At 44.2% G+C, this 22500-nt stretch overlaps 1 protein-coding gene across 1 annotated transcript in view; it reads right to left on the bottom strand.

Annotated features, from left to right (window-relative positions):
* Positions 1–2839: 2839 nt before the first annotated feature.
* jak1 (Janus kinase 1) overlaps positions 2840–22500 on the bottom strand; it is a 48152-nt gene continuing 28491 nt past the window's right edge. The window contains exons 13-25 of the mRNA XM_083648464.1: positions 22029–22181; positions 21794–21881; positions 21490–21617; positions 20986–21124; positions 14570–14721; positions 14230–14380; positions 11959–12047; positions 11646–11838; positions 11242–11366; positions 10142–10314; positions 8851–8968; positions 6834–6944; positions 2840–5983 (exon numbers count right to left, since the gene is read on the bottom strand). Coding sequence (XP_083504590.1) covers positions 5882–5983; positions 6834–6944; positions 8851–8968; positions 10142–10314; positions 11242–11366; positions 11646–11838; positions 11959–12047; positions 14230–14380; positions 14570–14721; positions 20986–21124; positions 21490–21617; positions 21794–21881; positions 22029–22181 — 1722 coding nt within the window. The 3' untranslated portion in view covers positions 2840–5881. The remainder of the gene's footprint in view (positions 5984–6833; positions 6945–8850; positions 8969–10141; positions 10315–11241; positions 11367–11645; positions 11839–11958; positions 12048–14229; positions 14381–14569; positions 14722–20985; positions 21125–21489; positions 21618–21793; positions 21882–22028; positions 22182–22500) is intronic.

Genomic DNA, 22500 nt, shown 5'->3' with positions numbered 1-22500 from the left:
TTATCCCGTTTTCCTACTGACTCGCTGTCTCCTCTTCATCCAATTACACGGCCTCTAACTCAACCTCTTCATCCAATTACACTGCATGTAACTGGATTTCATTGTGACGTGTTTGACAGGATCGTATATCATGCTTTTCACTGGCCGTTGAATCATATTTAACATGTAACTGTCACGTTTTGACCTAGACCATCTTTTTCACATCAAGGACCCCTAAACTGACACAAAATTAGACCACGGACCCCCGTTTTGATAAGGTTCTGTCCCTGGGTCTCCTATTCTGATAGGATTTTTGCTCCAAAATAGCCATATATTCTGTCATTGTGCTACCTATGGATGGAATTATAGTGACAATACGATTCCCCTTTTGGGGCCCCCCTGGAACCCTTTCAAGGACCCCTGGGGGTCCCTGGACTCCGAAAGCGGGTGCTGAGCTTTACATGCAGGAGTTTAGAGAGAATATGTGGACAAACCACAACCACCTCCCTGTGTTACTGTCACTATCTCCCCTCATTTACACTTGTTCGGGGGCACAAAATGGCGCGGCTGAATTGGCCCGCTGAGGCTTTTGAGCCATATTAACATGCAACTGTAAGACATTTAGACACGCTCCATTGGGATGTGCTCCGCTGGCTGGGAGCCTCAGGATCATCTGCTTGCTGCTGTGAGCAGAGGAGAGCTGGCCAGCTGTCTGCCAGCTGATTGCTCTTTCCTCCACCTCTCTAAAAGGCAATGCTTACCAGAGAGAGAGAGTGTGTATGTGTGTGTGTGTGTGTGTGTGTGTGTGTGTGTGCGCGTGTGTGTGTGTGTTAAGAGCTTGTGTCTGGGGCCTCTGTATTAGTGAACAGCTGAGGCAGCGGACTCTAGCAAATCTGCTTGTCTGTTTTCCAGTCTGTCTGTCAGCTCATCTATCTTGTCTCTATTTTCCTGTCTGTCTGTCTGCCTGTCTATCTGTCTGTCTGCCTGTCTGTCTGTCTGTCTGCCTGTCTGTCTGTCTGTCTGTCTGCCTGTCTGTCTGTCTGTCTGTCTGCCTGCCTGTCTGCCTGCCTGTCTGTCTGCCTGTCTGTCTGTCTGTCTGTCTATCTGTCTGTCTGTCTGTCTGCCTGCCAAGTCTCACCTGTGATGTTTCTCTGGTATTCCACTGATTCCATTAGCCTTTTCTATATTTTGTCTCATCCACTCTTAAGCCACTACTGTGTGTGTGTGTGTGTGTGTGTGTGTGTGTGTGTGTGTGTGTGTGTGTGTGTGTGTGTGTGTGTGTGTGTGTGTGTGTGTTTGACCTGCCAATGCTCCCCGATCGCTGATAACAAGCGTTGAGCTAGTGTTTGGCTCGGTTGCTGCTCTCTCTGTCTGTGGGTGAGCTGTAGCTCACTAAAAATGTGCTCCTGGCAGGTATGGGGTAAGCAGAGAGAGAGAGAGAGAGAGAGAGAGAGAGGTTGCAAGAAAGAGAGAGAAATGGAAAAACAACTCCAGTTGTTTCCAGCAGCTCAGACTGCACTGGATTGGCTTTCTCTCTCTCTCTCTCTCTCTCTCTCTCTCTCTCTCTCAGTGAAGGGTGTTGGTTATGTCTGCCAGACTCGTGCATGCTGCACCTAGAGCTGTCATACGCACGCACGCGCACACACACACACGCACACGCACACGCACACGCACACACTGGAAATGTCTCCTATCTGCGCTGGCATTAGTATTATATAGACTCTCACAGCCCAGTTCTTCCTTTGACTTGTGCTAGCCCGCACACACAGCTCTCCTATACAAAATATGTATATTCATGAAAATATGATGTATACACACAGGTGAGACAAGTCGAGCTCGTGTGTTTGTGATAGTTATTTTCTGTCCTGGGGAATAATCCTCCAGCCTCTCTGCCTCCTTCACTGTCAACACAGAAAATAAGAATCGTGCGTTTCTGCCACAGTGACAGAATCACAGTCATCATCATCACACATCTCCACCCCCTCCACCCCACCTTCTTGCTGAGCCACCGTCACACATAGCGATCGTAATGAGACATGCTAAAATATGGACACTGCCTGAGGTCACGGTCGGCGCGGGGGCCTCCGCACCTGTCTGTCGTGTGCGGTGAAGCGCTGAATAACTCCGGTAAATCTGCGACGCACTCAGTCGTGACACTCGAGTCGCTCGACAAGCGGCTCGTTAACATCCGCCGACCAGCACGTTGACATTATGGGACGAAAGTCAAGAGCTTAAAAACACAAGACCATCACATTAACCTGCAGTTCCTTCGCAGTATGGAAATAGGAAGAGTATGGGAAAATATTTTATGTTTCCAGACTTTTGTCCCTATTCTGTTTTCTAAAATATAAAATTCAGTATTTCTAAAAAAATTTTTTTTTTTTTTTTTTTAACAAGCAGAGTTTTTCATGGCCAGCTCTTAATGTTCACCACTGTGTGAGAGGGCGGGTCAGAGCAACCTTGATGTCGTGGAAAATAAGGCAGGAAGTACGGCGTGCGACTGAACGCACACTCCTACACAGAGCTGCCTCTACGCCCGTGCTGCAGGCCGACATCACAGACTGCAAAAGAGCTCTGCCCCACGTGCCTTATAACTTATAACTGTACCACATCCATGACCAATATCTGCAGCAATTATGCAATAATACAGCAGTATCTAAAAAATAATAATACATTCATTATTATTTAAAAACAAAAGTTAGGTTTGGTGTTAATTGTAGTACCTACAATCTTCTGGCAACTATTTGGAAACATGATAGCACACATAGGCAAAATCTAACATACATGTGAACGGTTGGATTTTAAACCATTTATTGACATAATAAACATCTACACAGTTATTGGGGCCAGAGCAAAAATAATGGCCGGGGGGATGGGGGCTTGGGGGAACTGCACTTTGATTAGCAGTAAGCTAATCAAACAAATAAGATCCTACGACTGAGATATGAAGAATATGATATACCACTCTCTCCTCTTCCTCTCTACCCCTCTCTTTTCTCCATGTCCCTATCTGTCCCACAATCTTTCTTTATTTCTTTGTACACTCATCTTTGACACAGGATGCTCCTGACCTGTGTGCTGATATCAGCTGCAGCCTCTCTGTGCCACCAGGCAGACATGAAACCCTCATAGTGATTGCACACAAAGGGGCCAGGCAGACTGACATGAAAGCCTCATAGTGATTGTACACAAAGGGCCCAGGCTCCCTGAAGGCATCATAGCACAAACAGGAGCACAACATGCTCTTGAAGCCCTTGTAACACTTGCAATCATTTCCTGTCCGTCTAAAAATGGGAACAAATCAAAGTCCGGGTGGCTTCTCTCACTGAAGCAGCCATGAAAAGATCAGATTTTCAAAATAAAATGTGTTGCTGTGTAAATGTTCGTTCAGCTGTAAATGCAGCAGCGATCTTGACACGAAAATGCTTTTTGGGAAATACGTATATTTTCCCCAGATTGTCAGTATTAGTTTTTTATTTATTTATTTCCAGAAAGTTAAATCTAATTTGTAACTTTATTTAATCTAGTGTTCCATCTTTTCATTGTAGGATGGACATAAAAAAAAACATCTGGTTCACTTAATGTAAGGTTTGAATCCAGACTTTCTTGTGTACATGTGAGCCATAACCTCTTAGGCTTAGGTGCATAGCTGTTGTCCCAGTATGTATACTGTATAAGGTATAATAGTGAGACTGGACTGGCAGTAGTGGATGACTGTATGTGTGTGTGTGTGTATATGTGTTGATAACAAAGCTTTGCAATACTCAAGTATTTCTGACTTTTTGGGAAATTTTAATGGCTGTAGATAGATATAGATATGCTGTGCTCATTGCTTTGTACACAGTTTGCTTTTAAAGTATGTGGATTTTTTTCCCTGACCTGAAATCTACTGTAGATTTTGCAATATTTTATATCACACTGACATTGATATTGTTTTACTGTGAATAAGGTATTTCTAGAAGCAATTGAATTTTAGCATGCTTACTTACAGTACCACTGTAATATACAGGAAAAAACTGTTTTGAGTAGTAAATAATATTGCATTTGACGCTTTTGGACTGACACACAGAACACAACGGACACTGATTTTATTTATTTTTCCATTGGGTATTTATGGACATTTTTCCATAAGTCATACTTATGTCTTATTCTTTTGAAAAATATATATTTCTTTTCTCTCCTATTTTGAGCAGAAGGAATTGTCTTTTACATTCCTAAATAAAATGTGGACTGAAGCTCAAGTTTGTCCCCCCAGCAGTCTTTTTTTCTTCCTTTCTGCAAACATTCACAGTAAAAGCCATAAAATCACAATGAGTAAAACTGCCCATCGGCCTATTTCACAGCCGCCATTTTGTGTCTAAAAGGCAGGGTAAACACAGGTGCAACCAACTCACTAATTAGGGCCCCAGCACTGGAACACCTAAATGGACTGGAAGTTGGAAACCCTAATGAATGTTTTGGCGCACCTGTGCTACTTCCTGCCTTTTAGACACAAAATGGCTGCTGTGAAAAAGGCCTATTCATAATTACTTGTGACAAAGAGACTGAGCAAGGTTTTATAGCTACTATGGCTCACAAGTGTATTCTCTATTGATGGATTTAACTTCACTCCCTTAACGTTAATATCAGAATAAACTCTCTGCTTGACTCATTGCTGTATACAGAGTCGATAGAATATACTTTCTGATAAGTTTCTGGCATATTTGTGAATTTAAAATAAAAATAAAATGTTACACAGAAAGAAAGAAAACAAAAAAAAATATTCCTGTGAATGTTTCACATCATTAAAAGAAATAGGATATTATACATAAAAACATAAACGAATCAATGAAATTACTGCTTAACCGATCTCACGCCATTCTCACCACACTTCCTACACGTCCTTCCATACACTTCATCACTACAACAATCGGCTCAAGATACAAACATGACATTTTCTTAACAAATTCTTGCGATACACATGATTTGTGGCGGTTACAGATGTGAACAAAAGTGTAAAGTATTCGTAGCTCTTACAGACATGAGCATAAGTGTAAATCTATGGTTAGAATGGGAAAGATTGAGCTGACTTCTACTGCCCCCAAGTGTCTCTCACTGGTACTTTCTTCATCCCTCACTCTAAAAACAACACATAACTAATACACGTTTGTGAGGTTTTGGCCTGATCATCCGGACACAGGAGTCCTACAGTATGAAAAAAAAACAAGTATAATAATAAGTATAATACTTGAAGAGGAAAAAACTACATGAAAGTTGATTAGAGTGCCATGAATAGTACAAAAAAGCAAACCAACACAACCATATGACTGTGTGTGGGTATGTGCATGTTACGACGGTTCCTTGCTCCGTGTCCATCCTTGAAGCTTGCATCTGCATCAGAAATGAGAGCATCATCATCCGCACGAGTCCACATGGTCAGAAGTCTCAGTCTGTTAGCTACACTGTGTTAGCGAGGAGTCCTCTCACAACACGTAGCTCAGTCTGTTAGCTACACTGTGTTAGCGAGGAGTCCTCTCAAAGCACGTCGCTCAGTCTGTTGGCTATACTTGGAAGTTCTTTGTTAGAAATAAGGTCACATGCAGCGAAGGCTAAAGCTACAGGGGTTTACAAGATAATATATAGATTGTGATATATTCTCTGAGCTATTCATACAGCAAAATGGGAAAATATGACGAGGAAGTCATCGATGAGCGCAAAAGTGAAAAATATCGTGGACTAAAAAATAGTGTACGAGGAGTACATGTCTTGATGTGGTAGGTAGATACATAGGCGAGGATTGCCTTCTCTCTTGCTGATCCGGGGTCAGTTTTGAATCTGGCCCCATCTGCCGAGGTCAAAGGTCACCTTCACCTCCCGGAAGCGTGGGGAGGTTCAAAGGTGTCTGCTTTGTGGTTAGCTTAGCTTAGCGCTGCTGCATGATGCGGGTCAGCGCGACGATCAGCTGCTCGAAGGTGATTCTCCTCTCGGGGGTATTCTCCCAGCACTTACACATCAGCTCGTACACCTGCCACACACACACACACACACACACACACACACACACACACACACACACACACACACACACACACACACACACACACACACACACACACACACACACACACACACACGGGGGAGTGATTCAACTTGAGACTCAATACAGGAACGATATAATTTTTGAGCAGCTGATGCAACTTGACTTTATTCATTTTTTATTTGATGTGATGCGATTTGAAAAGCAATGGAAAGTTTCCTTGTTATAGTGTCCTTATTTTGACCACTCAACAACCACCAGTATAATAACTTGAACATTATCCAACAGTAATTTGAATGTTAGCGTGATCATATCATTCACATTATATTGTGATACACCTGTATAGAATAAGTGTTTTTTTTGGGGGTCAGTTGCACATTTTACTGTGACACATACTGTAGCTTTGCTTGATATTTCTCTGGAGCTTGACACCATAAATGAGTTCCGCAATGTCTCATATACACTTAAAGTTTACATCCTTTACATTTTACAACATTACTTTAAGACCCACTGCTGGAAAAGGAGAAACCTTCAAATGGAGTATTCTGCAAGTATTCTGCAACTCTTCAAGTAAAATATTCAAATACAGTTTCTGTAAATTAAACGGGTGAGTACTCCGGTAGGGAATACTCCGGTAGGGAATGATATTGAAGGCTCATGACATAGCCGACTTCACACAGTTTCTTGGAAATGTTGTGTGCGTTTCCCCACATTATGTAAGACAGTGGGCCAGAGTCAATAATTCATATGAAAAACAAAAAACTGTCAAAAGCTTTAACCAGAGCAAGCTTTACACTAAAGTACAGGCTCTGCTGGTAATAAGAAGACTGATGCTTACGCTCTCTAGGCAGCCTTCAGGGCGTGGCAACCTGTCCCCGTCTGCCAGCAACTTCACCAATCGCAAGACAGTCATCTGACCATGGGTTGGGCCAATCATCTTGAGGAACAGCTGTGTGAGTGAGGACAAACACAAGTTACGAAAGCAACAACACGCAATATCATCCAATACTGGCTCCAAAACAAAAATCTTTTTCAGGAAGGTGTAATTAATCTGTTATATTACATGTAACAGCTGATGATGGTTCTGTTGTATTACATGTACCAGCTGATGGTTTTGTTGTATTACATGTAACAGCCGATGATGGTTTTGTTGTATTACATGTAACAGCTGATGATGGTTCTGTTGTATTACATGTAACAGCTGATGATGGTTTTGTTATATTACATGTAACAGCTGATGATGGTTTTGTTGTATTACATGTAACAGCTGATGATGGTTCTGTTGTATTACATGTAACAGCTGATGATGGTTCTGTTGTATTACATGTAACAGCTGATGATGGTTCTGTTGTATTACATGATGGTTCTGTTGTATTACATGTAACAGCTGATGATGGTTCTGTTGTGTTACATGTAACAGCTGATGATGGTTCTGTTGTATTACATGTAACAGCTGATGGTTCTGTTGTATTACATGATGGTTTTGTTGTATTACATGTAACAGCTGATGATGGTTCTGTTGTGTTACATGTAACAGCTGATGGTTCTGTTGTATTACATGTAACAGCTGATGATGGTTCTGTTGTATTACATGTAACAGCTGATGATGGTTCTGTTGTATTACATGTAACAGCTGATGATGGTTCTGTTGTATTACATGTAACAGCTGATGATGGTTCTGTTGTATTACATGTAACAGCTGATGATGGTTCTGTTGTATTACATGTAACAGCTGATGATGGTTTTGTTATATTACATGTAACAGCTGATGATGGTTTTGTTGTATTACATGTAACAGCTGATGATGGTTCTGTTGTATTACATGATGGTTCTGTTGTATTACATGTAACAGCTGATGATGGTTCTGTTGTATTACATGATGGTTCTGTTGTATTACATGTAACAGCTGATGATGGTTCTGTTATATTACATGTAACAGCTGATGATGGTTCTGTTGTATTACATGTAACAGCTGATGATGGTTCTGTTATATTACATGTAACAGCTGATGATGGTTCTGTTGTCTTACGGCTAAATAAATGATCTGTGAATATATTTGTGTTTGGAGAGCTGGGATGTATAGTAGTGAGTGTATAGGAACAAAACTATTTAAAACCCTATGTTTTAAATGTCACGGTTTTCCCTTTTTAGACTGTAAAGAAAATGTCTTTCAACCTGTTCCCTTTCTTTGAACATGCACGTCCTCTGCACCTCTTTATCACTGAGTGATGACTGGAAGTGAGTGTGGGTGGATGGCAGTGTCAGACAGTTAACTGCCTGGTGTAAGTGGAAGCCAGCCCTTAGCATTGGCACAGGCTGCAGTTTGGCCAAAGCCACCGGCTGAGTCTGTCATCTGCTGCTCTGGCCTGACACTGCCACCAGCTGCCACATAAACATGAGAGAGAGAGAGAGAGAGAGAGAGAGAGAGAGAGAGAGAGAGTGTGTGTGTCCCCATTTGCAATTTCTGCAACACAGATGTTCAGCAGGAGTCGCCAACCTTTTTTGCACCGCAGACCGGTTTAATATTGACAATATTGTCGCAGCGTTGCTCACTGAGCTAGCTCGATGCAACACACGCCTAGTTTGGGCAGCCATGACCGCCTGAGGACTGTGTGTGTGTGTGTGTGTGTTGTGGGCGTGACAGCGCTGAGGAAAGGTCTATGGGAAAGGTGCAGACTGGTAGCACCAAGTCGCAGCACAGACATGATGGTGCCAAGTTCAATGTAATTACCCCACAGGTATTTTCTTACCCATTCACATCTCGCGTGGCCCGGCAGCGCATGCGTTGGGGGGGGGGGGGTTGGAAACCATCGAAACAGGATATCCTGTCAGGGGTGTGTGTACTGTGTACTGACCTGCATGGGGCTGGACTTGGTCTCACAGTAGGTGATGAGTTCGTACATCGTCACACCGAAGGACCACACGTCTGAAGCCTTGTAGAACTTGCAATGCGTCAGACACTCTGGAGCATACCTGAGACACACAGAACAAGCCTGTCTTTGTCCTGCACATAAAGGATCTCTTCCTCAGACGCACATCAAAGGCTTGCAGCCTAGATACAGGTTGCATGACCCGGTTCTATTATGACCCGGTTCTATTTACTTCGGGAACAAAAAGGTGACTGTCACCTAAAAGTAACTCGTTTGCATCCCTGTATACTATAAGAGAGAAAAGAGCCCTATGGCATATTAGTTCCTTTTCTGTATAGATATTCTTTACTTTGGTGAAAAATACACTTGGCTGGGTTTGTCAAAAGAATATTAGCACTAAGATCAAATGATGTCCATTTAATTAAGAGGGGATTAGTATAATCTTATCAGTACAATGTTTTCATAAAGCCTCCCCGAAAGTAGAGCCAAGCTGGGGTAATCAAAACCACATTTCTCAGTAATATTTGTCCTGTAAAAAATACAATTAAAAACAACCCCCAGCAGTACCTCAGCGTATTAAATACAGACTCAGGCACTGGGCATTTAACAAATGATCCTGCTTAAAAACCTCTGCACATTTACCATCCTTTCCTACTCTGTCCACCAAGGGTTTTTTTCCGTCGCCTCAAAGCTCCGTGGTCCTATTGATCGGAGTTGGGCTCAGCTCTCTATTCAGTCAATACAAAATGTCACCGACAGCCCAGTTAATTTACTGATTGAAAATAATGTGAATCGTGTACCTGTTGGATGAAAAGACTGTTAATGATGTTTTCGCGATTCTTAAAGGAACACAGATTCGCCTATTTGTCATATTCCCGATAGTAAAACGAGAAGATAGATACCCTCCTCTTCCATGTACATGCAGTATAAAGTAGCTAACTACAATGGTAGTGAACAGTACATCAGCCTACCCCCGTTCAGCACCAAAACACTCACATGTACATGTTGTGACTCGTGTACTCACCACGCTATGAAATAATACTAATCCAAAATTAGAAGAAATTATCATTTTCGAGGGTAAATACATACCGTACATAGCTAGAATCTAACGTTACTTCCGCGCTGACTGAGGCGCATGTGCTGTGTGCAGTCATCAGTACTGCTAATATTTCAACCCACTATCCCCTTTCCCTGTTTTCTCCCTCACTCCGTCCTTCCTTATCATGCTGGAGTTTGACAGAGTCAACAACTTCCATCTCCTCTTCCCTCCCCTCACCAGAACACGGGGCTATCGTTTTCATCCTTGACAGTGTAGTAGCCCGTCTCGTTCTTGAGGCTCTTGGTGAGCCCGAAATCTCCGATCTTCACCGTCCTGTCGTTCTCCACCAGAACGTTTCGGGCTGCCAGGTCCCGGTGGATGTAATTCTGTTCTCCCAGGTACTTCATTCCCTAGGAACAACAGGGAGAGCAGGATTAGAGGGGTGCGTGACAGAGATGTGTGGCTTTAGCATGTGGTGCATGGCAGCTACGCAGAGAGACCATCTACATCTCTTGGTTCATCATGGAAAAAGACAATGCTCTACAGTAGCTGAGGTGTTGGGAACCATTGGGACCATTAGCTTATACAGTATATGAAATGCAATCATATATCAATGGTAACACTATATGGTACGGTAACAGCATTATGGTAATGGAAATATCATTGCACAAAAACTCCACAGGTTAAATAATAACTATATGGCTATTGCAGTACCACACCAGATTCAAAATCTATCATAATCAAGACATTCAGATTCATGTATTTTACACATGTAACTCTTGATATATTTATTTGATTTCACCTTTATTTCACCAGGCAAGTCATTAAAGGAACAGCTCACCCTAAAATCCCAAATACATATTTTCCCTCTCACCTGCACTGCTATTTATCCATCTATATCATTTTGTGTTAGTTGCCTGAGTTTTGGAGATATCGGCCACAGAGTTTCTGGCTTCTCTCCAATAAAATGGACCTGGATGGCACTCGGCTTGTGGTGCTCAAAGTGCCAAAGAAATACATTTGATAAACTCAACAGCAACGTCTCTTTCCAGACACCGTTACTCAAGATAATCCACAGACCTTGTTATGAGCAGTTTCATGGAGGAACTATTTTCTGTAGACAGATCATGTAGCCTTTATGTATGTTGATACTGTATGTCTTTGACAATTTACACAGTAGTCCAGTATTGGCTACAGGTCGATGGCTGAAACAGATCACCATCTTAAACAGCACGTCTTTCACTGCCAATAAAGGCCAAATTGAGGCCATGTCTCCTCATATCTCCTCCGTACCAGCTTGTCTGAGCCAGCAGGTCTGTGGAGAGAGACTGTGTTACCTGGCATATCTGGATAGCGTAGCTCAGCAGGGTGTTGAGGGGGGTTCTGGCTTTGTTCCTGGGGAGAAAATCCTTCAGACTGCCAGCTGGAAGGAACTCCATGATCAGCTTGGTGGCCCGACCACCTCAACACACACATTTACACACATATATATTATTACACACACACATGAGATGAGTGCTGAACAGGTAGAGAGAAGGGTGCGTGACATGCATGCTTACATATGTGTCTATGTGCATGTGTGTGCGTGCGTGTGCATGTGTGGGTCTGTGTGCGTGTGCATGTGTGCGTGCGTGCGTGCGTGTGTGTGTGTGTGTGTGTGTGTGTGTGTCTGTGTGTGTGTGTCTATGTGCGTGTGCATGTGTGTGCGTGCGTGTGTGTGTGTGTGTTCTCTCCATCTCACCTTCCTCCTGGCAGATGCCCTTGTATTTGACAATGTTTTCATGGTAGAGCCCCTTGAGGATGCCGATCTCCCTCCAGAGGTTGTTGCTCTGCTCGTCTCGGTTCTCAGGCTTCAGCGACTTGACGGCCACCTCCTCGCCTGTTCTGTCGCCCCGCGGGTCATAGCGACACAGCTCCACCTTGCCATAGTGACCCTGGTGACAAAGATCACACAAGAATCCATCGTCCGCTCGTTCATAATACGCAGCACTCAATTAGATGGATGAGCAGAAGAGCGGCACAAAGACAGCAGGGGGTGTGTGTCCGTAGCTTACCTCTCCCAGGTCTCTGATCTTCTTCAGGAATCTCTTCTCAAAGATGGTGGGGTCAACCACTGGTGTGGGCGCAGGTTTGATAGACGGGTCTGAAAGAGAGGGAAAGGGAAAGGAAACGTCAACGACGTACACGAGTTGAAACATACGTCATAAATGCCCAATCGTTCGACAGGAAGCGTAACCCCACAGCATCCGAGTATCCCCCACACTAATTTACTGTTGCCTCATTGAACGTACCGTAGTCTCATTCTGTTACACAGCTATCTGTAGACAGATCACTGTTACACAGCTATCTGTAGACAGATCACTGTGTAACAGTGATCTGTAGACAGATCACTGTTACACAGTGATCTGTAGACAGATCACTGTTACACAGCTATCTGTAGACAGATCACTGTTACACAGCTATCTGTAGACAGATCACTGTTACACAGCTATCTGTACACAGATCACTGTTACACAGCTATCTGTAGACAGATCACTGTTACACAGCTATCTGTACACAGATCACTGTTACACAGCTATCTGTAGACAGATCACTGTTACACAGCTATCTGTAGACAGATCACTGTTACACAGCTATCTGTAGACAGATCACTGTTACACAGCTATCTGTAGACAGATCACTGTTACACAGCTATCTGTAGACAGATCACTGTTACACAGCTATCTGTAGACAGATCACTGTTACACAGCTATCTGTAGACAGATCACTGTTACACAGCTATCTGTAGACAGATCACTGTTACACAGCTATCTGTAGACAGATCACTGTGGGAGTGGCATGGTGATGTGGGATCTGATAGGGTTGAAAGCTGCTTGAATTACGTAGGTGTGCAAGCAAAAAGAAAAGAAGCAATTCAACCTGATTAACCCCAATGTAGCACTGAAGTTGGTTTGATTAACTCCAACGTAGCACTGAAGTTGGTTTGATTAACTCCAACATAGCACTGAAGTTGGTTTGATTAACTCCAACGTAGCACTGAAGTTGGTTTGATTAACCGCAACATAGCACTGAAGTTGGTTTGATTAACTCCAACATAGCACTGAAGTTGGTTTGATTAACCCCAACGTAGCACTGAAGTTGGTTTGATTAACCGCAACACACCACTGATGTTGGTTAGGGAAATTTGGTAAGTTAAGTGTACATAAAAATAATTCAATATGGTTGACTTAATCTTGTAATTGTTGTGGGATTTTAATATCAGACGTTGAGGGGTTATAATCTAAAGCAGTGTCCAACTGTGGCCAGCAGGGGGCAGAGGAGAGCGAGTTATGCTGCCATGGGGCCCAGTGAAGGGGCAGATCACTGATCATGAACCTAGTGAACTTCCTCATGCGCATCAAGGCCAAGTCAACAACTTAGTGAAAGATGAAACGTGCAGAACGTTCATGTGTACCACAACATATGTCAAATGTAAACCGCCTCCTTGAGTTATTGCACCTCCACCTGTTTTCAGCCTCTCTTTCTGGCAGCGTGTATTCAGGAGAATGTGCACTATTGTACCTTTTTGTCTCAATGGCCGATAATACATTTACAGATCTTTCTGCTTTTCATGATTTTTCTTCACACAATAGAAAACGTGTAAGGTACAAACACCTCACTGCTAGGCTCTCCCTCCCTATGCAGGGGGAATGAATGAAGTCAACATTGTTGACTAACATTGTTTTCTGAGTGCAGACTTTTTTTTTTTTTTTTTTACAACTACACTACACATGCTTGGATGTCACGTGCGTACAGTACTATTGCTTCATGATTTCATGATAAAAACAAGTATTTCTCTGTTTATGCAGCACTGCTCTTACACAAACTAAATATTTCTTCCATCTTTTATTCCTGTATCAACCACAATCCTTTCCCTTGACCTACAAAGTCAGATGCATGACTACCCACTCCCACTTTGTCCTGAAATATAGAGGATGTCGACTGTGGAAAAGTTACAGCCACATTTCCAGTGAATCTAAAATATCATTGAAATAGGCTGGTTAGAGGTTATCACCCAAAAATGATGCAATGGCAATATGTTGCAATATTGCTACATTTTTAGTCATGTCGTTAATGATCATGGCTATACACGCACACACGCCCACACACACAAACGTACATGCACGCACGCATGCACACACACACACACACACACACACACACACACACACACACACACACACACACACACACACACACACACACACACGCGCGCGCACACACGCACACACGCACACACGCACGCACACACACTCCCAAAACCCCAAACCCCCATCCACACATACTCTGTTCCTCCAGCCGGTCTATGTCCCTGACAATTGCCCTGAAGAAGGGTCTCCTCTTGGGGTCGTAGGTCATGCAGTGGGTCATCAGTTCAGCCAGCTCTTTGCAGTCGGGGGTGGCTAGCTGACACTCTGTAGCGTAGAATCTCTCCTTCTGCTCAACACAAGAGACACAGAGACATGGATATGAATGGGGAGAAGCAGCCGAAGAAGGGGAGATAGGATCACGTCTTGGAGGAGGACACAGAGAGAATAAACATGAGACGAGGGAAACGGATCAGATTTGAGCAAAAAGAGCATAATTAGTGATTCAGTATTTGTGTGTTTATTTGCGTTTCTCCACCTCGGTGAGTTTCTTGTCTTTGAGGGGGACCTCTCCATCGTAGCAGATCTCCCACAGGGTGGTGCCGAAGCCCCACTTGTCAGCTGCCACACTCAGGTTGTTCTCGTTCTTCACACACTCCGGAGCGATCCACGGGATGCGATGCACACACTCTGCAGAGAGGAGAGAAGTCAGCGTCCTGCACAGCATACTGTAGCTCCACAGCCAATCAAACGTACTGTAGCTCCACAGCCAATCAAACGTACTGTAGCTCCACAGCCAATCAAACGTACTGTAGCTCCACAGCCAATCAAACGTACTGTAGCTCCACAGCCAATCAAACGTACTGTGGCTCCACAGCCAATCAAACGTACTGAAGCTCCACAGCCAATCAAACGTACTGTAGCTCCACAGCCAATCAAACAAGTACACATTCTTTATTCGTAAAAACAAGAAGGTTGCGCAAGTGGTGTGAAAATTTGCAGTTAAGGTGTGAAGATTCATATTTGTAGGTACATTTTCACAACTACGTACTGTATATATATATATATATATATATATATATATATATATATATATATATGCAATAGGGAAACAAATGCACATACTCACACCTTGTTATGTCTATATATATATATAAAATTGAGTATGTGGGCAATGTTTGTTTGTTTGTTTGTTTCAAGTTCTGTGTTGGGCCACAGATCTGCCGTTTTATGTGTGATCGGGCTGAAACCTTCAGGGTGTGTAAAGGGCACCCGTGCGGGTGACCTGACGGAGCCGGATTTTTTAATTAGGGCAGATTAATTGCCTTAATTGCCCTAAGGCTGAGGCTATAGTTCAGTGATGGTGTCATCAGTGATGTCATCAGTGTGAGGCTATATAAAAGTGATGGGAGAATAAGTAGGTAGAATCGGGAGGAACCAGATGGCTTCCTTCCGCCCCTGGGCTGTGCGGGTGACCTGACAGAGCCGGATTTCTTAATTAGGTGATTGCCCTAATTACGATGTCATAGAGCAGGCGAGGCCGCGACACGCAGTGGTCATCAGTGATGTCATAAGAGCAAGTGAGCTACGGGGGCGAGGCACCGAGCGCGCGAGATGCCTCGTTTATATTAAAGTGCCAATGTCACTCATTTGCCTGCAGTGCACCGTCAAAGTCTGTCTATGAAGATGTGATTATGGGAAGTGTCTCAACACCCTACCATGTGACCTGTGCCAATTATAGACCAGATAAGTCCCGTCTTCACCAGGCTCCATATATATCACTCTACAGTCGTTCTATACCAGTAATACCAAGAATGTTGTAGAAGCTATGCCCTGTTTAGAGAGGCAATGTCTGGGCTAAGGTTAATATTAGGAGTGGGATTGATGTTAGAAATAGCACCAGGTTAGGGGTGAGTTTAGGCTTAAAAATGGGGTTAGTTAGAGTCACATGGTCTGTGGATATGCACCAACTAGGCAAGTTGTTGAACATTCACTTTTTGCCCCCCTATAGTTGGCCGAGTCTCAACTTTTTTTTCTAACAGCAATCACATTCCTCAGATTGATGCAATGTGGGGAATTCTGAGTTACTGTGACGTCTCTTTCAAAGTGAAACCACGTTGTTGTGCAATCTCTTTGCTAACAACTCATAGTGGGGGACGGGGTGGAGGGTCACTTCCCAGGAACTAATGGTGGGGGGCAGGCCCTCAAGCCACTGGCTCTGAGCCAATAACTTCCCACCAGGCTCCACCCACTGAGCTGTTAGGCTCCACCTACAGGGAATACCCAACAAAGTAGATCCTGCTGTGACTGGAACACAGGTTGGCTGGCTGGCTGGCTGACTGACTGACCCCACTAAGCCTGAAGTCCGCCCATCAACTGACTGAAATATAGTGTAGTGCCTTGACCGTAAGACAGGCTGAACCACTTGTCTGACCGTCTGACCTCCGTGGTTTGCCGTTGGGCTGGCTGGCTCCACAAATCCACGAGGGGTGTGTAAGTACAGAGAGGTCTGACTGGAACACAAGGAACCTATTAACCCATTGATACCTGATGCAGCAAAAATGTAATTTCTTCAGTTTTTCACACTTTTTCCACATAAAAAAAAATCTTCATTTGTCAAGATTTCATTCATAACAGTAATCTACAGTTTGCTGACGTCACCTAGTACCTACCCCATTTAAACCAATCATATTACGACATGGCAGCTGTCAATCAAAATCTTCATTTCAGGATAATTTTCTCTTCCAAATGAAGGAGAAAATGGCGCCTAGTGCCTGTCATCTGGCGGAATTCCTATCCCATAAACTAACTACAGTACTAACTTGGCCAATTGTATGAAACATGAACAAAAAACCAAAACGGTAATGTCTAAGAATGCAAAGAAATGTAACTGGCTCGTTAAAACTCGCATTCCAGGAATATTGTATTTACCGCAATAGCGATAATGGCGCGCGACTGAAAGCCTGGTTGTCAGGGGTCGCCCCTCGAAGATTCCAGGCAGGCGGGCAGCACCCATGCATCGGATTGTCCGCTCGTTCCGCACGAAGCAGCTGGCTGCCTGGTACTCGGCGGATCCCACTCGCGTAGCACGACAACATGCTGAATCCCACTCGATTTGGGGGTGGAACACGCCAGGATTGGCCAATGCCAAAGCCAGTCCCAATTGTCAAATCAAATCATCGACACCATATATGGTCCGCCTCTCAACCCTGTCATCTCAGACAAGATTTGTTTCCAGTCTCCAGCGCTCGCGCTATTGCATTCCCTTCCGGTTCACTTCGACTTTAAAAACCCTGAGGAGCACTTTTAGCGGTCGTTTTGTACTGCCAAGGTGCAGTACTGAGCGTTTTAGGAGGTCCTTCATCCCCGCTGCCAGAAGGTATTTTAACGCTACAGGGGTCTAACTGATGAAATTGTACTGTACGCGATCTTTGTGTTTTTTTATACAGTACAGTTGTTTGATGGTGGCTGTATGTTTTTTTTAGTATTCCATTTCCTGTTTTTTTGTTGTTGTGTGTAACTGCATGTTCTGCGCTGGTGATACTATGAATTTCCCCTCGGGGATCAATAAAATATATATCAATCAAGGAGCTCATTGAGAGAGAGTGTACAGAGGGACGGGGGCTGGATGGAAAGATGGAGACGATGGAGAGAGGATGGAGAGAGAGAGAGAGAGAGAAAGAGAGAGAGAGAGAGAGAGAGAGAACATGGGTAAAGCAAGTGAAAAATGGATGAGGGTTAGAGTGAAGAGATGGTTGGGGGGGGAAAGGGAAGTGGGAGGAGAAGTCCCTCGAGGGTCTCTCAGTGCTGGACCACAGCGCGTACATTTCCAGTCTGTCCATTTATCTATAGCCACTACTCGTTCAATCAAGAGCCCGTACAAGGAAGGACGCGCGGCGGTAACTGGAATACTGGCTGATTGGAAGAGTGATGGAGAGAACGAAGAAGAGGAGAGCGGTGGAGGAGAGAGTGCTGGGAAGGAGAGGAGGGGAGGGGAGGGGAGGAGCATTCCCTGGGGTGTGACTGCGCTGGACATGGAGACATTTCCAGTCCGTCCTCTGGTCCGTCCATCCATCTGTATAGCCGTACGGCATTATACCGCACGACCGCTGCCTCTAATGGACAAGCAGAAACATGAGGCGCCCATTTGTGGGGAATCGTGCAATCGGAGAGCTGACCTTGTCGCGTCGTCTTCCCTGAACCCCAGATCTGCCTTTTACAAACCAAATTACACTCCTACAGCCATCTGCACCCAGTGCAATATGTACCGCTTATGTGACATTGTGTGTGTGTGTGTGTGTGTGTGTGTGTGTGTGTGTGGTGGTAATACTATCTACCGTATCTGGTCATTTGGGAGCACATTTTGGAATGAGCTGATTTGAGTGGCCATCCATCATGTTGGAGACACAGCACCCACGGGATCCAAACACACGTGTGTCACGGTTATAATAGTTTGCTGTATTTAATTAAAGACCCCCTCATGTCATGCTTCAAGATGTGTATAAAATTCCCCCACAAAAAAGTTAAATTATCTTGTTAAAATCCTTGAAATGTCTTCACCCTCCTTCTTCCTCATTTAAAAATCCAAAGCAACCAATCAGGGTTATCTAGAACGTCGTAACTAGCCAATCACAGCATACGCAACACGGGCTTTCAACACATTCTCACTAGTAATAAAGTGATGATAAAGGTTCCTGACCGATCTGCAGTATATGAGGAGTTGGGAGTGAGAATGTGTTGGGGCTTTAACTGCTGAATACTGGACAGTGATTGGCTCCAGGATTCATGATGTCATGAATCTTGCTTGTTGAAAACGGCTCAGTAAGCTCAGAGAAACTTTCCACTTTCAGAAGACGATTGTGGAAACAACCTTCTAGTGTCAAACTCTGCACAGACATCATTCTGCACAGTGAAGCATCAGACATCCAACTGTAGGAACAAGAAGAAAAACTCATTTTGCCTTTAGGGCACCTTTAAGTTTTCCTTTCTATTTCAGTTTGACTGGAACTGTTATACTTTTGTATACCGTAAATTCCGGACTATAAGCCGCGGCTTTTTTCCCGTTTTTTGGCCTTTTTTGCCCCCTGCGGCTTATATAACGGTGCGTCTTATCTATGGATTTTTTCCAAAAAAAAAAAAAAATCTCTCTTTTTTTAGCACTCTTTCTAACTATAAATCCACTTCTGTTTTAATTTCCTCTCTTGCCCTCTTTTAACAACATAACATAACATAACATAACACAACACAGGTAAGCAGAAAGAAAAAGACGAAGCAATCACGCCATGAATGAGGAAATGACTCACCTGCTGGAGGCTGGAGATACACGCTTGGGCTAAACTTTTACTCCGTGAAACACTATCGATTAAGTCCGACATCGCTCAGAGGTTTTGAGCAGCTTGAAAACAAGTTTGAAAACGTGCAGAAGTCCATCCACTCACTCACTAAAGAAACTAAGGCAACCGTGAACAGAGTTTATAATGCGGAAAAGCGCATCCGCGCACTGGAGGACAAAAACAACACAGTGAGTCCGAAAATGGATAAAATGCAAAATCGAAACCCTGCACACGCAGGTTGATGACTTAATCAGCAGGAGTAAAAGAAATAACATTCGCCTGATCAATGTAAAAGAGGAGCTGAGATTGGTGACATGGACGCTTTTGTGGCAAAATCCTGTGTTACATCCTGGACCTGAAGGAAGGCGAGAAACCACCAGAGGTGGACAGGGCACACCGGGCGCCTCGGCCACGTCCAGACCCCGGCCTGCCACCGAGGGCCATCTTCATCTGCCTACTCCGCTGGCCCGACCGTCAACTCATCCTCCAGGCTGCGGGGAAGAAGCCCCTCACCTGGGAGGGTACGCGCTTTTTCGTCCGGCAGGACCTCTCCGCGTTGGTGCAACAGAAACGCGCAACATACAACAGCATCATCGAGTCAATGGATATCGCTTTGGCGTACTGTACCCAGCGAGACTCGTCATAACCAGACCGGACTATCTTTAGCACTCTTTCTAACTATAAATCCACTTCTGTTTTAATTTCCTCTCTTGCCCTCTTTTCACCACACCGCGGACACTGTGTGCCCAGCGGCGGAACAAGAGCTCAAAGTGAAACTGCCGAATATCTTTTGAGTTGGACTGGTCAATAGTACTGTGAGTAACTAAAATAAAAAAATAAAAAACGGAATTCTCTCTTCTTTAGCACTCTTTCTAACTATAAATCCACTTCTGTTTTAATTTCCTCTCTTGCCCTCTTTTCACCACACCGCGGACACTGTGTGCACTGTAAAAAAAACAAAAAATACCACAATGTGTGATTTTGTCTGGGGATTAGTGACCTGACTTTTGTTTTGTTGAAATGTTAATAAATGGGAGCTTCCCCAAACAGCCATCTCTTTCCCGACAATCCCCTCTGTGCACGAAGCCTTACATATGGTAATTAAACATCAAAACACCCGCGGCTTATAGACCGGTGCGGCTTATAGAAGAAAAAAATAGTCACCTTTGAAGGTGCGGCTTATAGACCGGTGCGTCTTATAGTCCGGAATTTACGGTAGTTATATTTAGTTATCAGAGTGAGTTTTTTATTGATTTAGTTTTAATTTTTCCAAGTCTTCTAATGTTAGCATTAGTTTTGACATAATGTTGATTTTGTGTTTTCATATTGGTTTTAGTACTTTAATTTAGTAGGGGGATATTTATGTTAGTAATTTAATTTATGTTCTAATTTATGAACCATGCTATATAATTTTATTTTAGGTTTAGAATTTAAACTTCTTTTTTGATGTGGATTTCCCCTTCTAGTTTCAGTTTATGATCATGACTTTCGTGTGTGTGTGTGTGTGTGTGTGTGTGTGTGTGTGTGTGTGTGTGTGTGTGTGTGTGTGTGTGCGCGCGTGTGTGTGCCTGTGCGTGTATACAGTATGTGCGTGTGTGCGTGCAGGTGCGTGTGTTCTGACCCTCTCTGGTGAGCACAGTGATTGGTAGTCCTGGGTCGCTAAGCTTGATGAAGGGCCCGCCTTCATCGGTGCCCAGTCCGGCCCTGGCCAACAGGATGTTCTTAGCACACACAAAGCCATGGACCAGCTTTTTGTCCTCCTACACACACACACACACACACACACACACACACACACACACACACACACACACACACACACACACACACACAAATCTGTTAGTTATATTGTAAATTGTATAGTTTAGTATAGTATAGTATAGTATAGTATAGCATAGCATAGCATAGCATAGTAAAATATATGGTATTTGATTTGAATTATGTTGATGTTGACATGGATCTAACATTGTGTGGGCAATCCATTGTATGCATACTTCTAAGCTTATTTGCATATAATTTGTGTGTACTGTATGTGTGTGTGCGTGTGTGTGTGTGTGTGTGTGTGTGTGTGTGTGTGTGTGTGTGTGTGTGTGTGTGTGTGTGTTTTCTCTGTTGTCTCTCTCACCAAGTAGCTGAGAGCTGAGGCCAGCTGTTTGGCCACATGGAACTTCCACGGTGTGCCGAGCGGGCTCAGCTGCGTCCTCATGAACACATCCAGGGGTCCTGGTTGGACAAACTCCTCCACCATGATATCTGTTTCACACACACGGAGACAAAACAGGTCAGGCACGCGCAGGCACGCGCGCGCGCACACACGCACACACACACACGCACACACACACACACACACACACACGCGCACACACACACACACACACACACACACACACACACACACACACACACACACATTCTTCATTTGTACTTACTGTCTGTGGGGCGGACACACACTCCATAGAGCAGCACTATGTGTTTATGGGACACCTGCCGCATCATACTGGCTGTCTCAAAGAAAGCCTGGGAACAGAACGAGAGAGACAGTAGGAAGAATAATTAGAATACGGATTAGCTTTAGGTCAGGGTTAGGAGTTATGGAATGAATGTAATCAAGGGTCCTCATAAGGACAGAAGTATAAAGATGTATGCGTGTGTTGTGTTTCTCACCAGGGAGATGTCCCTGTGTCCAGAACCCAGCACCTTGAGGACCACCTTGACAGGCTTGGAGGAATAGGCATCCTCCTCCTCCTCCTCCTCCCTCTTCATCCTCAGCGTGCCGGAGAAGATAGTGGTTTTCGTCCCCTGACCAAGGCTCTCCTCCTACAAGGCAGCAGGCACATCGCAAAACAGAGCGTTGCATAAAGACAGCCGCTTCCAGCATGCTAGCTACAGCTGCTAGCTTAACCTGGCGTCACCAGGCTCTGCTAGCTACAGCTGCTAGCTTAACCTGGTGTCACCAGGCTCTGCTAGCTACAGCTGCTAGCTTAACCTGGTGTCACCAGGCTCTGCTAGCTACAGCTGCTAGCTTAACCTTGCGTCACCAGCATGCTAGCTACAGCTGCTAGCTTAACCTGGTGTCACCAGGCTCTGCTAGCTACAGCTGCTAGCTTAACCTGGTGTCACCAGGCTCTGCTAGCTA

The sequence above is a fragment of the Poromitra crassiceps genome, assembly GCF_964638095.1.
Source record: "Poromitra crassiceps genome assembly, chromosome: 12".
NCBI lineage: Eukaryota > Metazoa > Chordata > Actinopteri > Beryciformes > Melamphaidae > Poromitra > Poromitra crassiceps.
The sequence above is the reverse complement of the archived record's forward strand: the minus strand, read 5'-3'. Positions and strand labels throughout refer to the sequence as shown.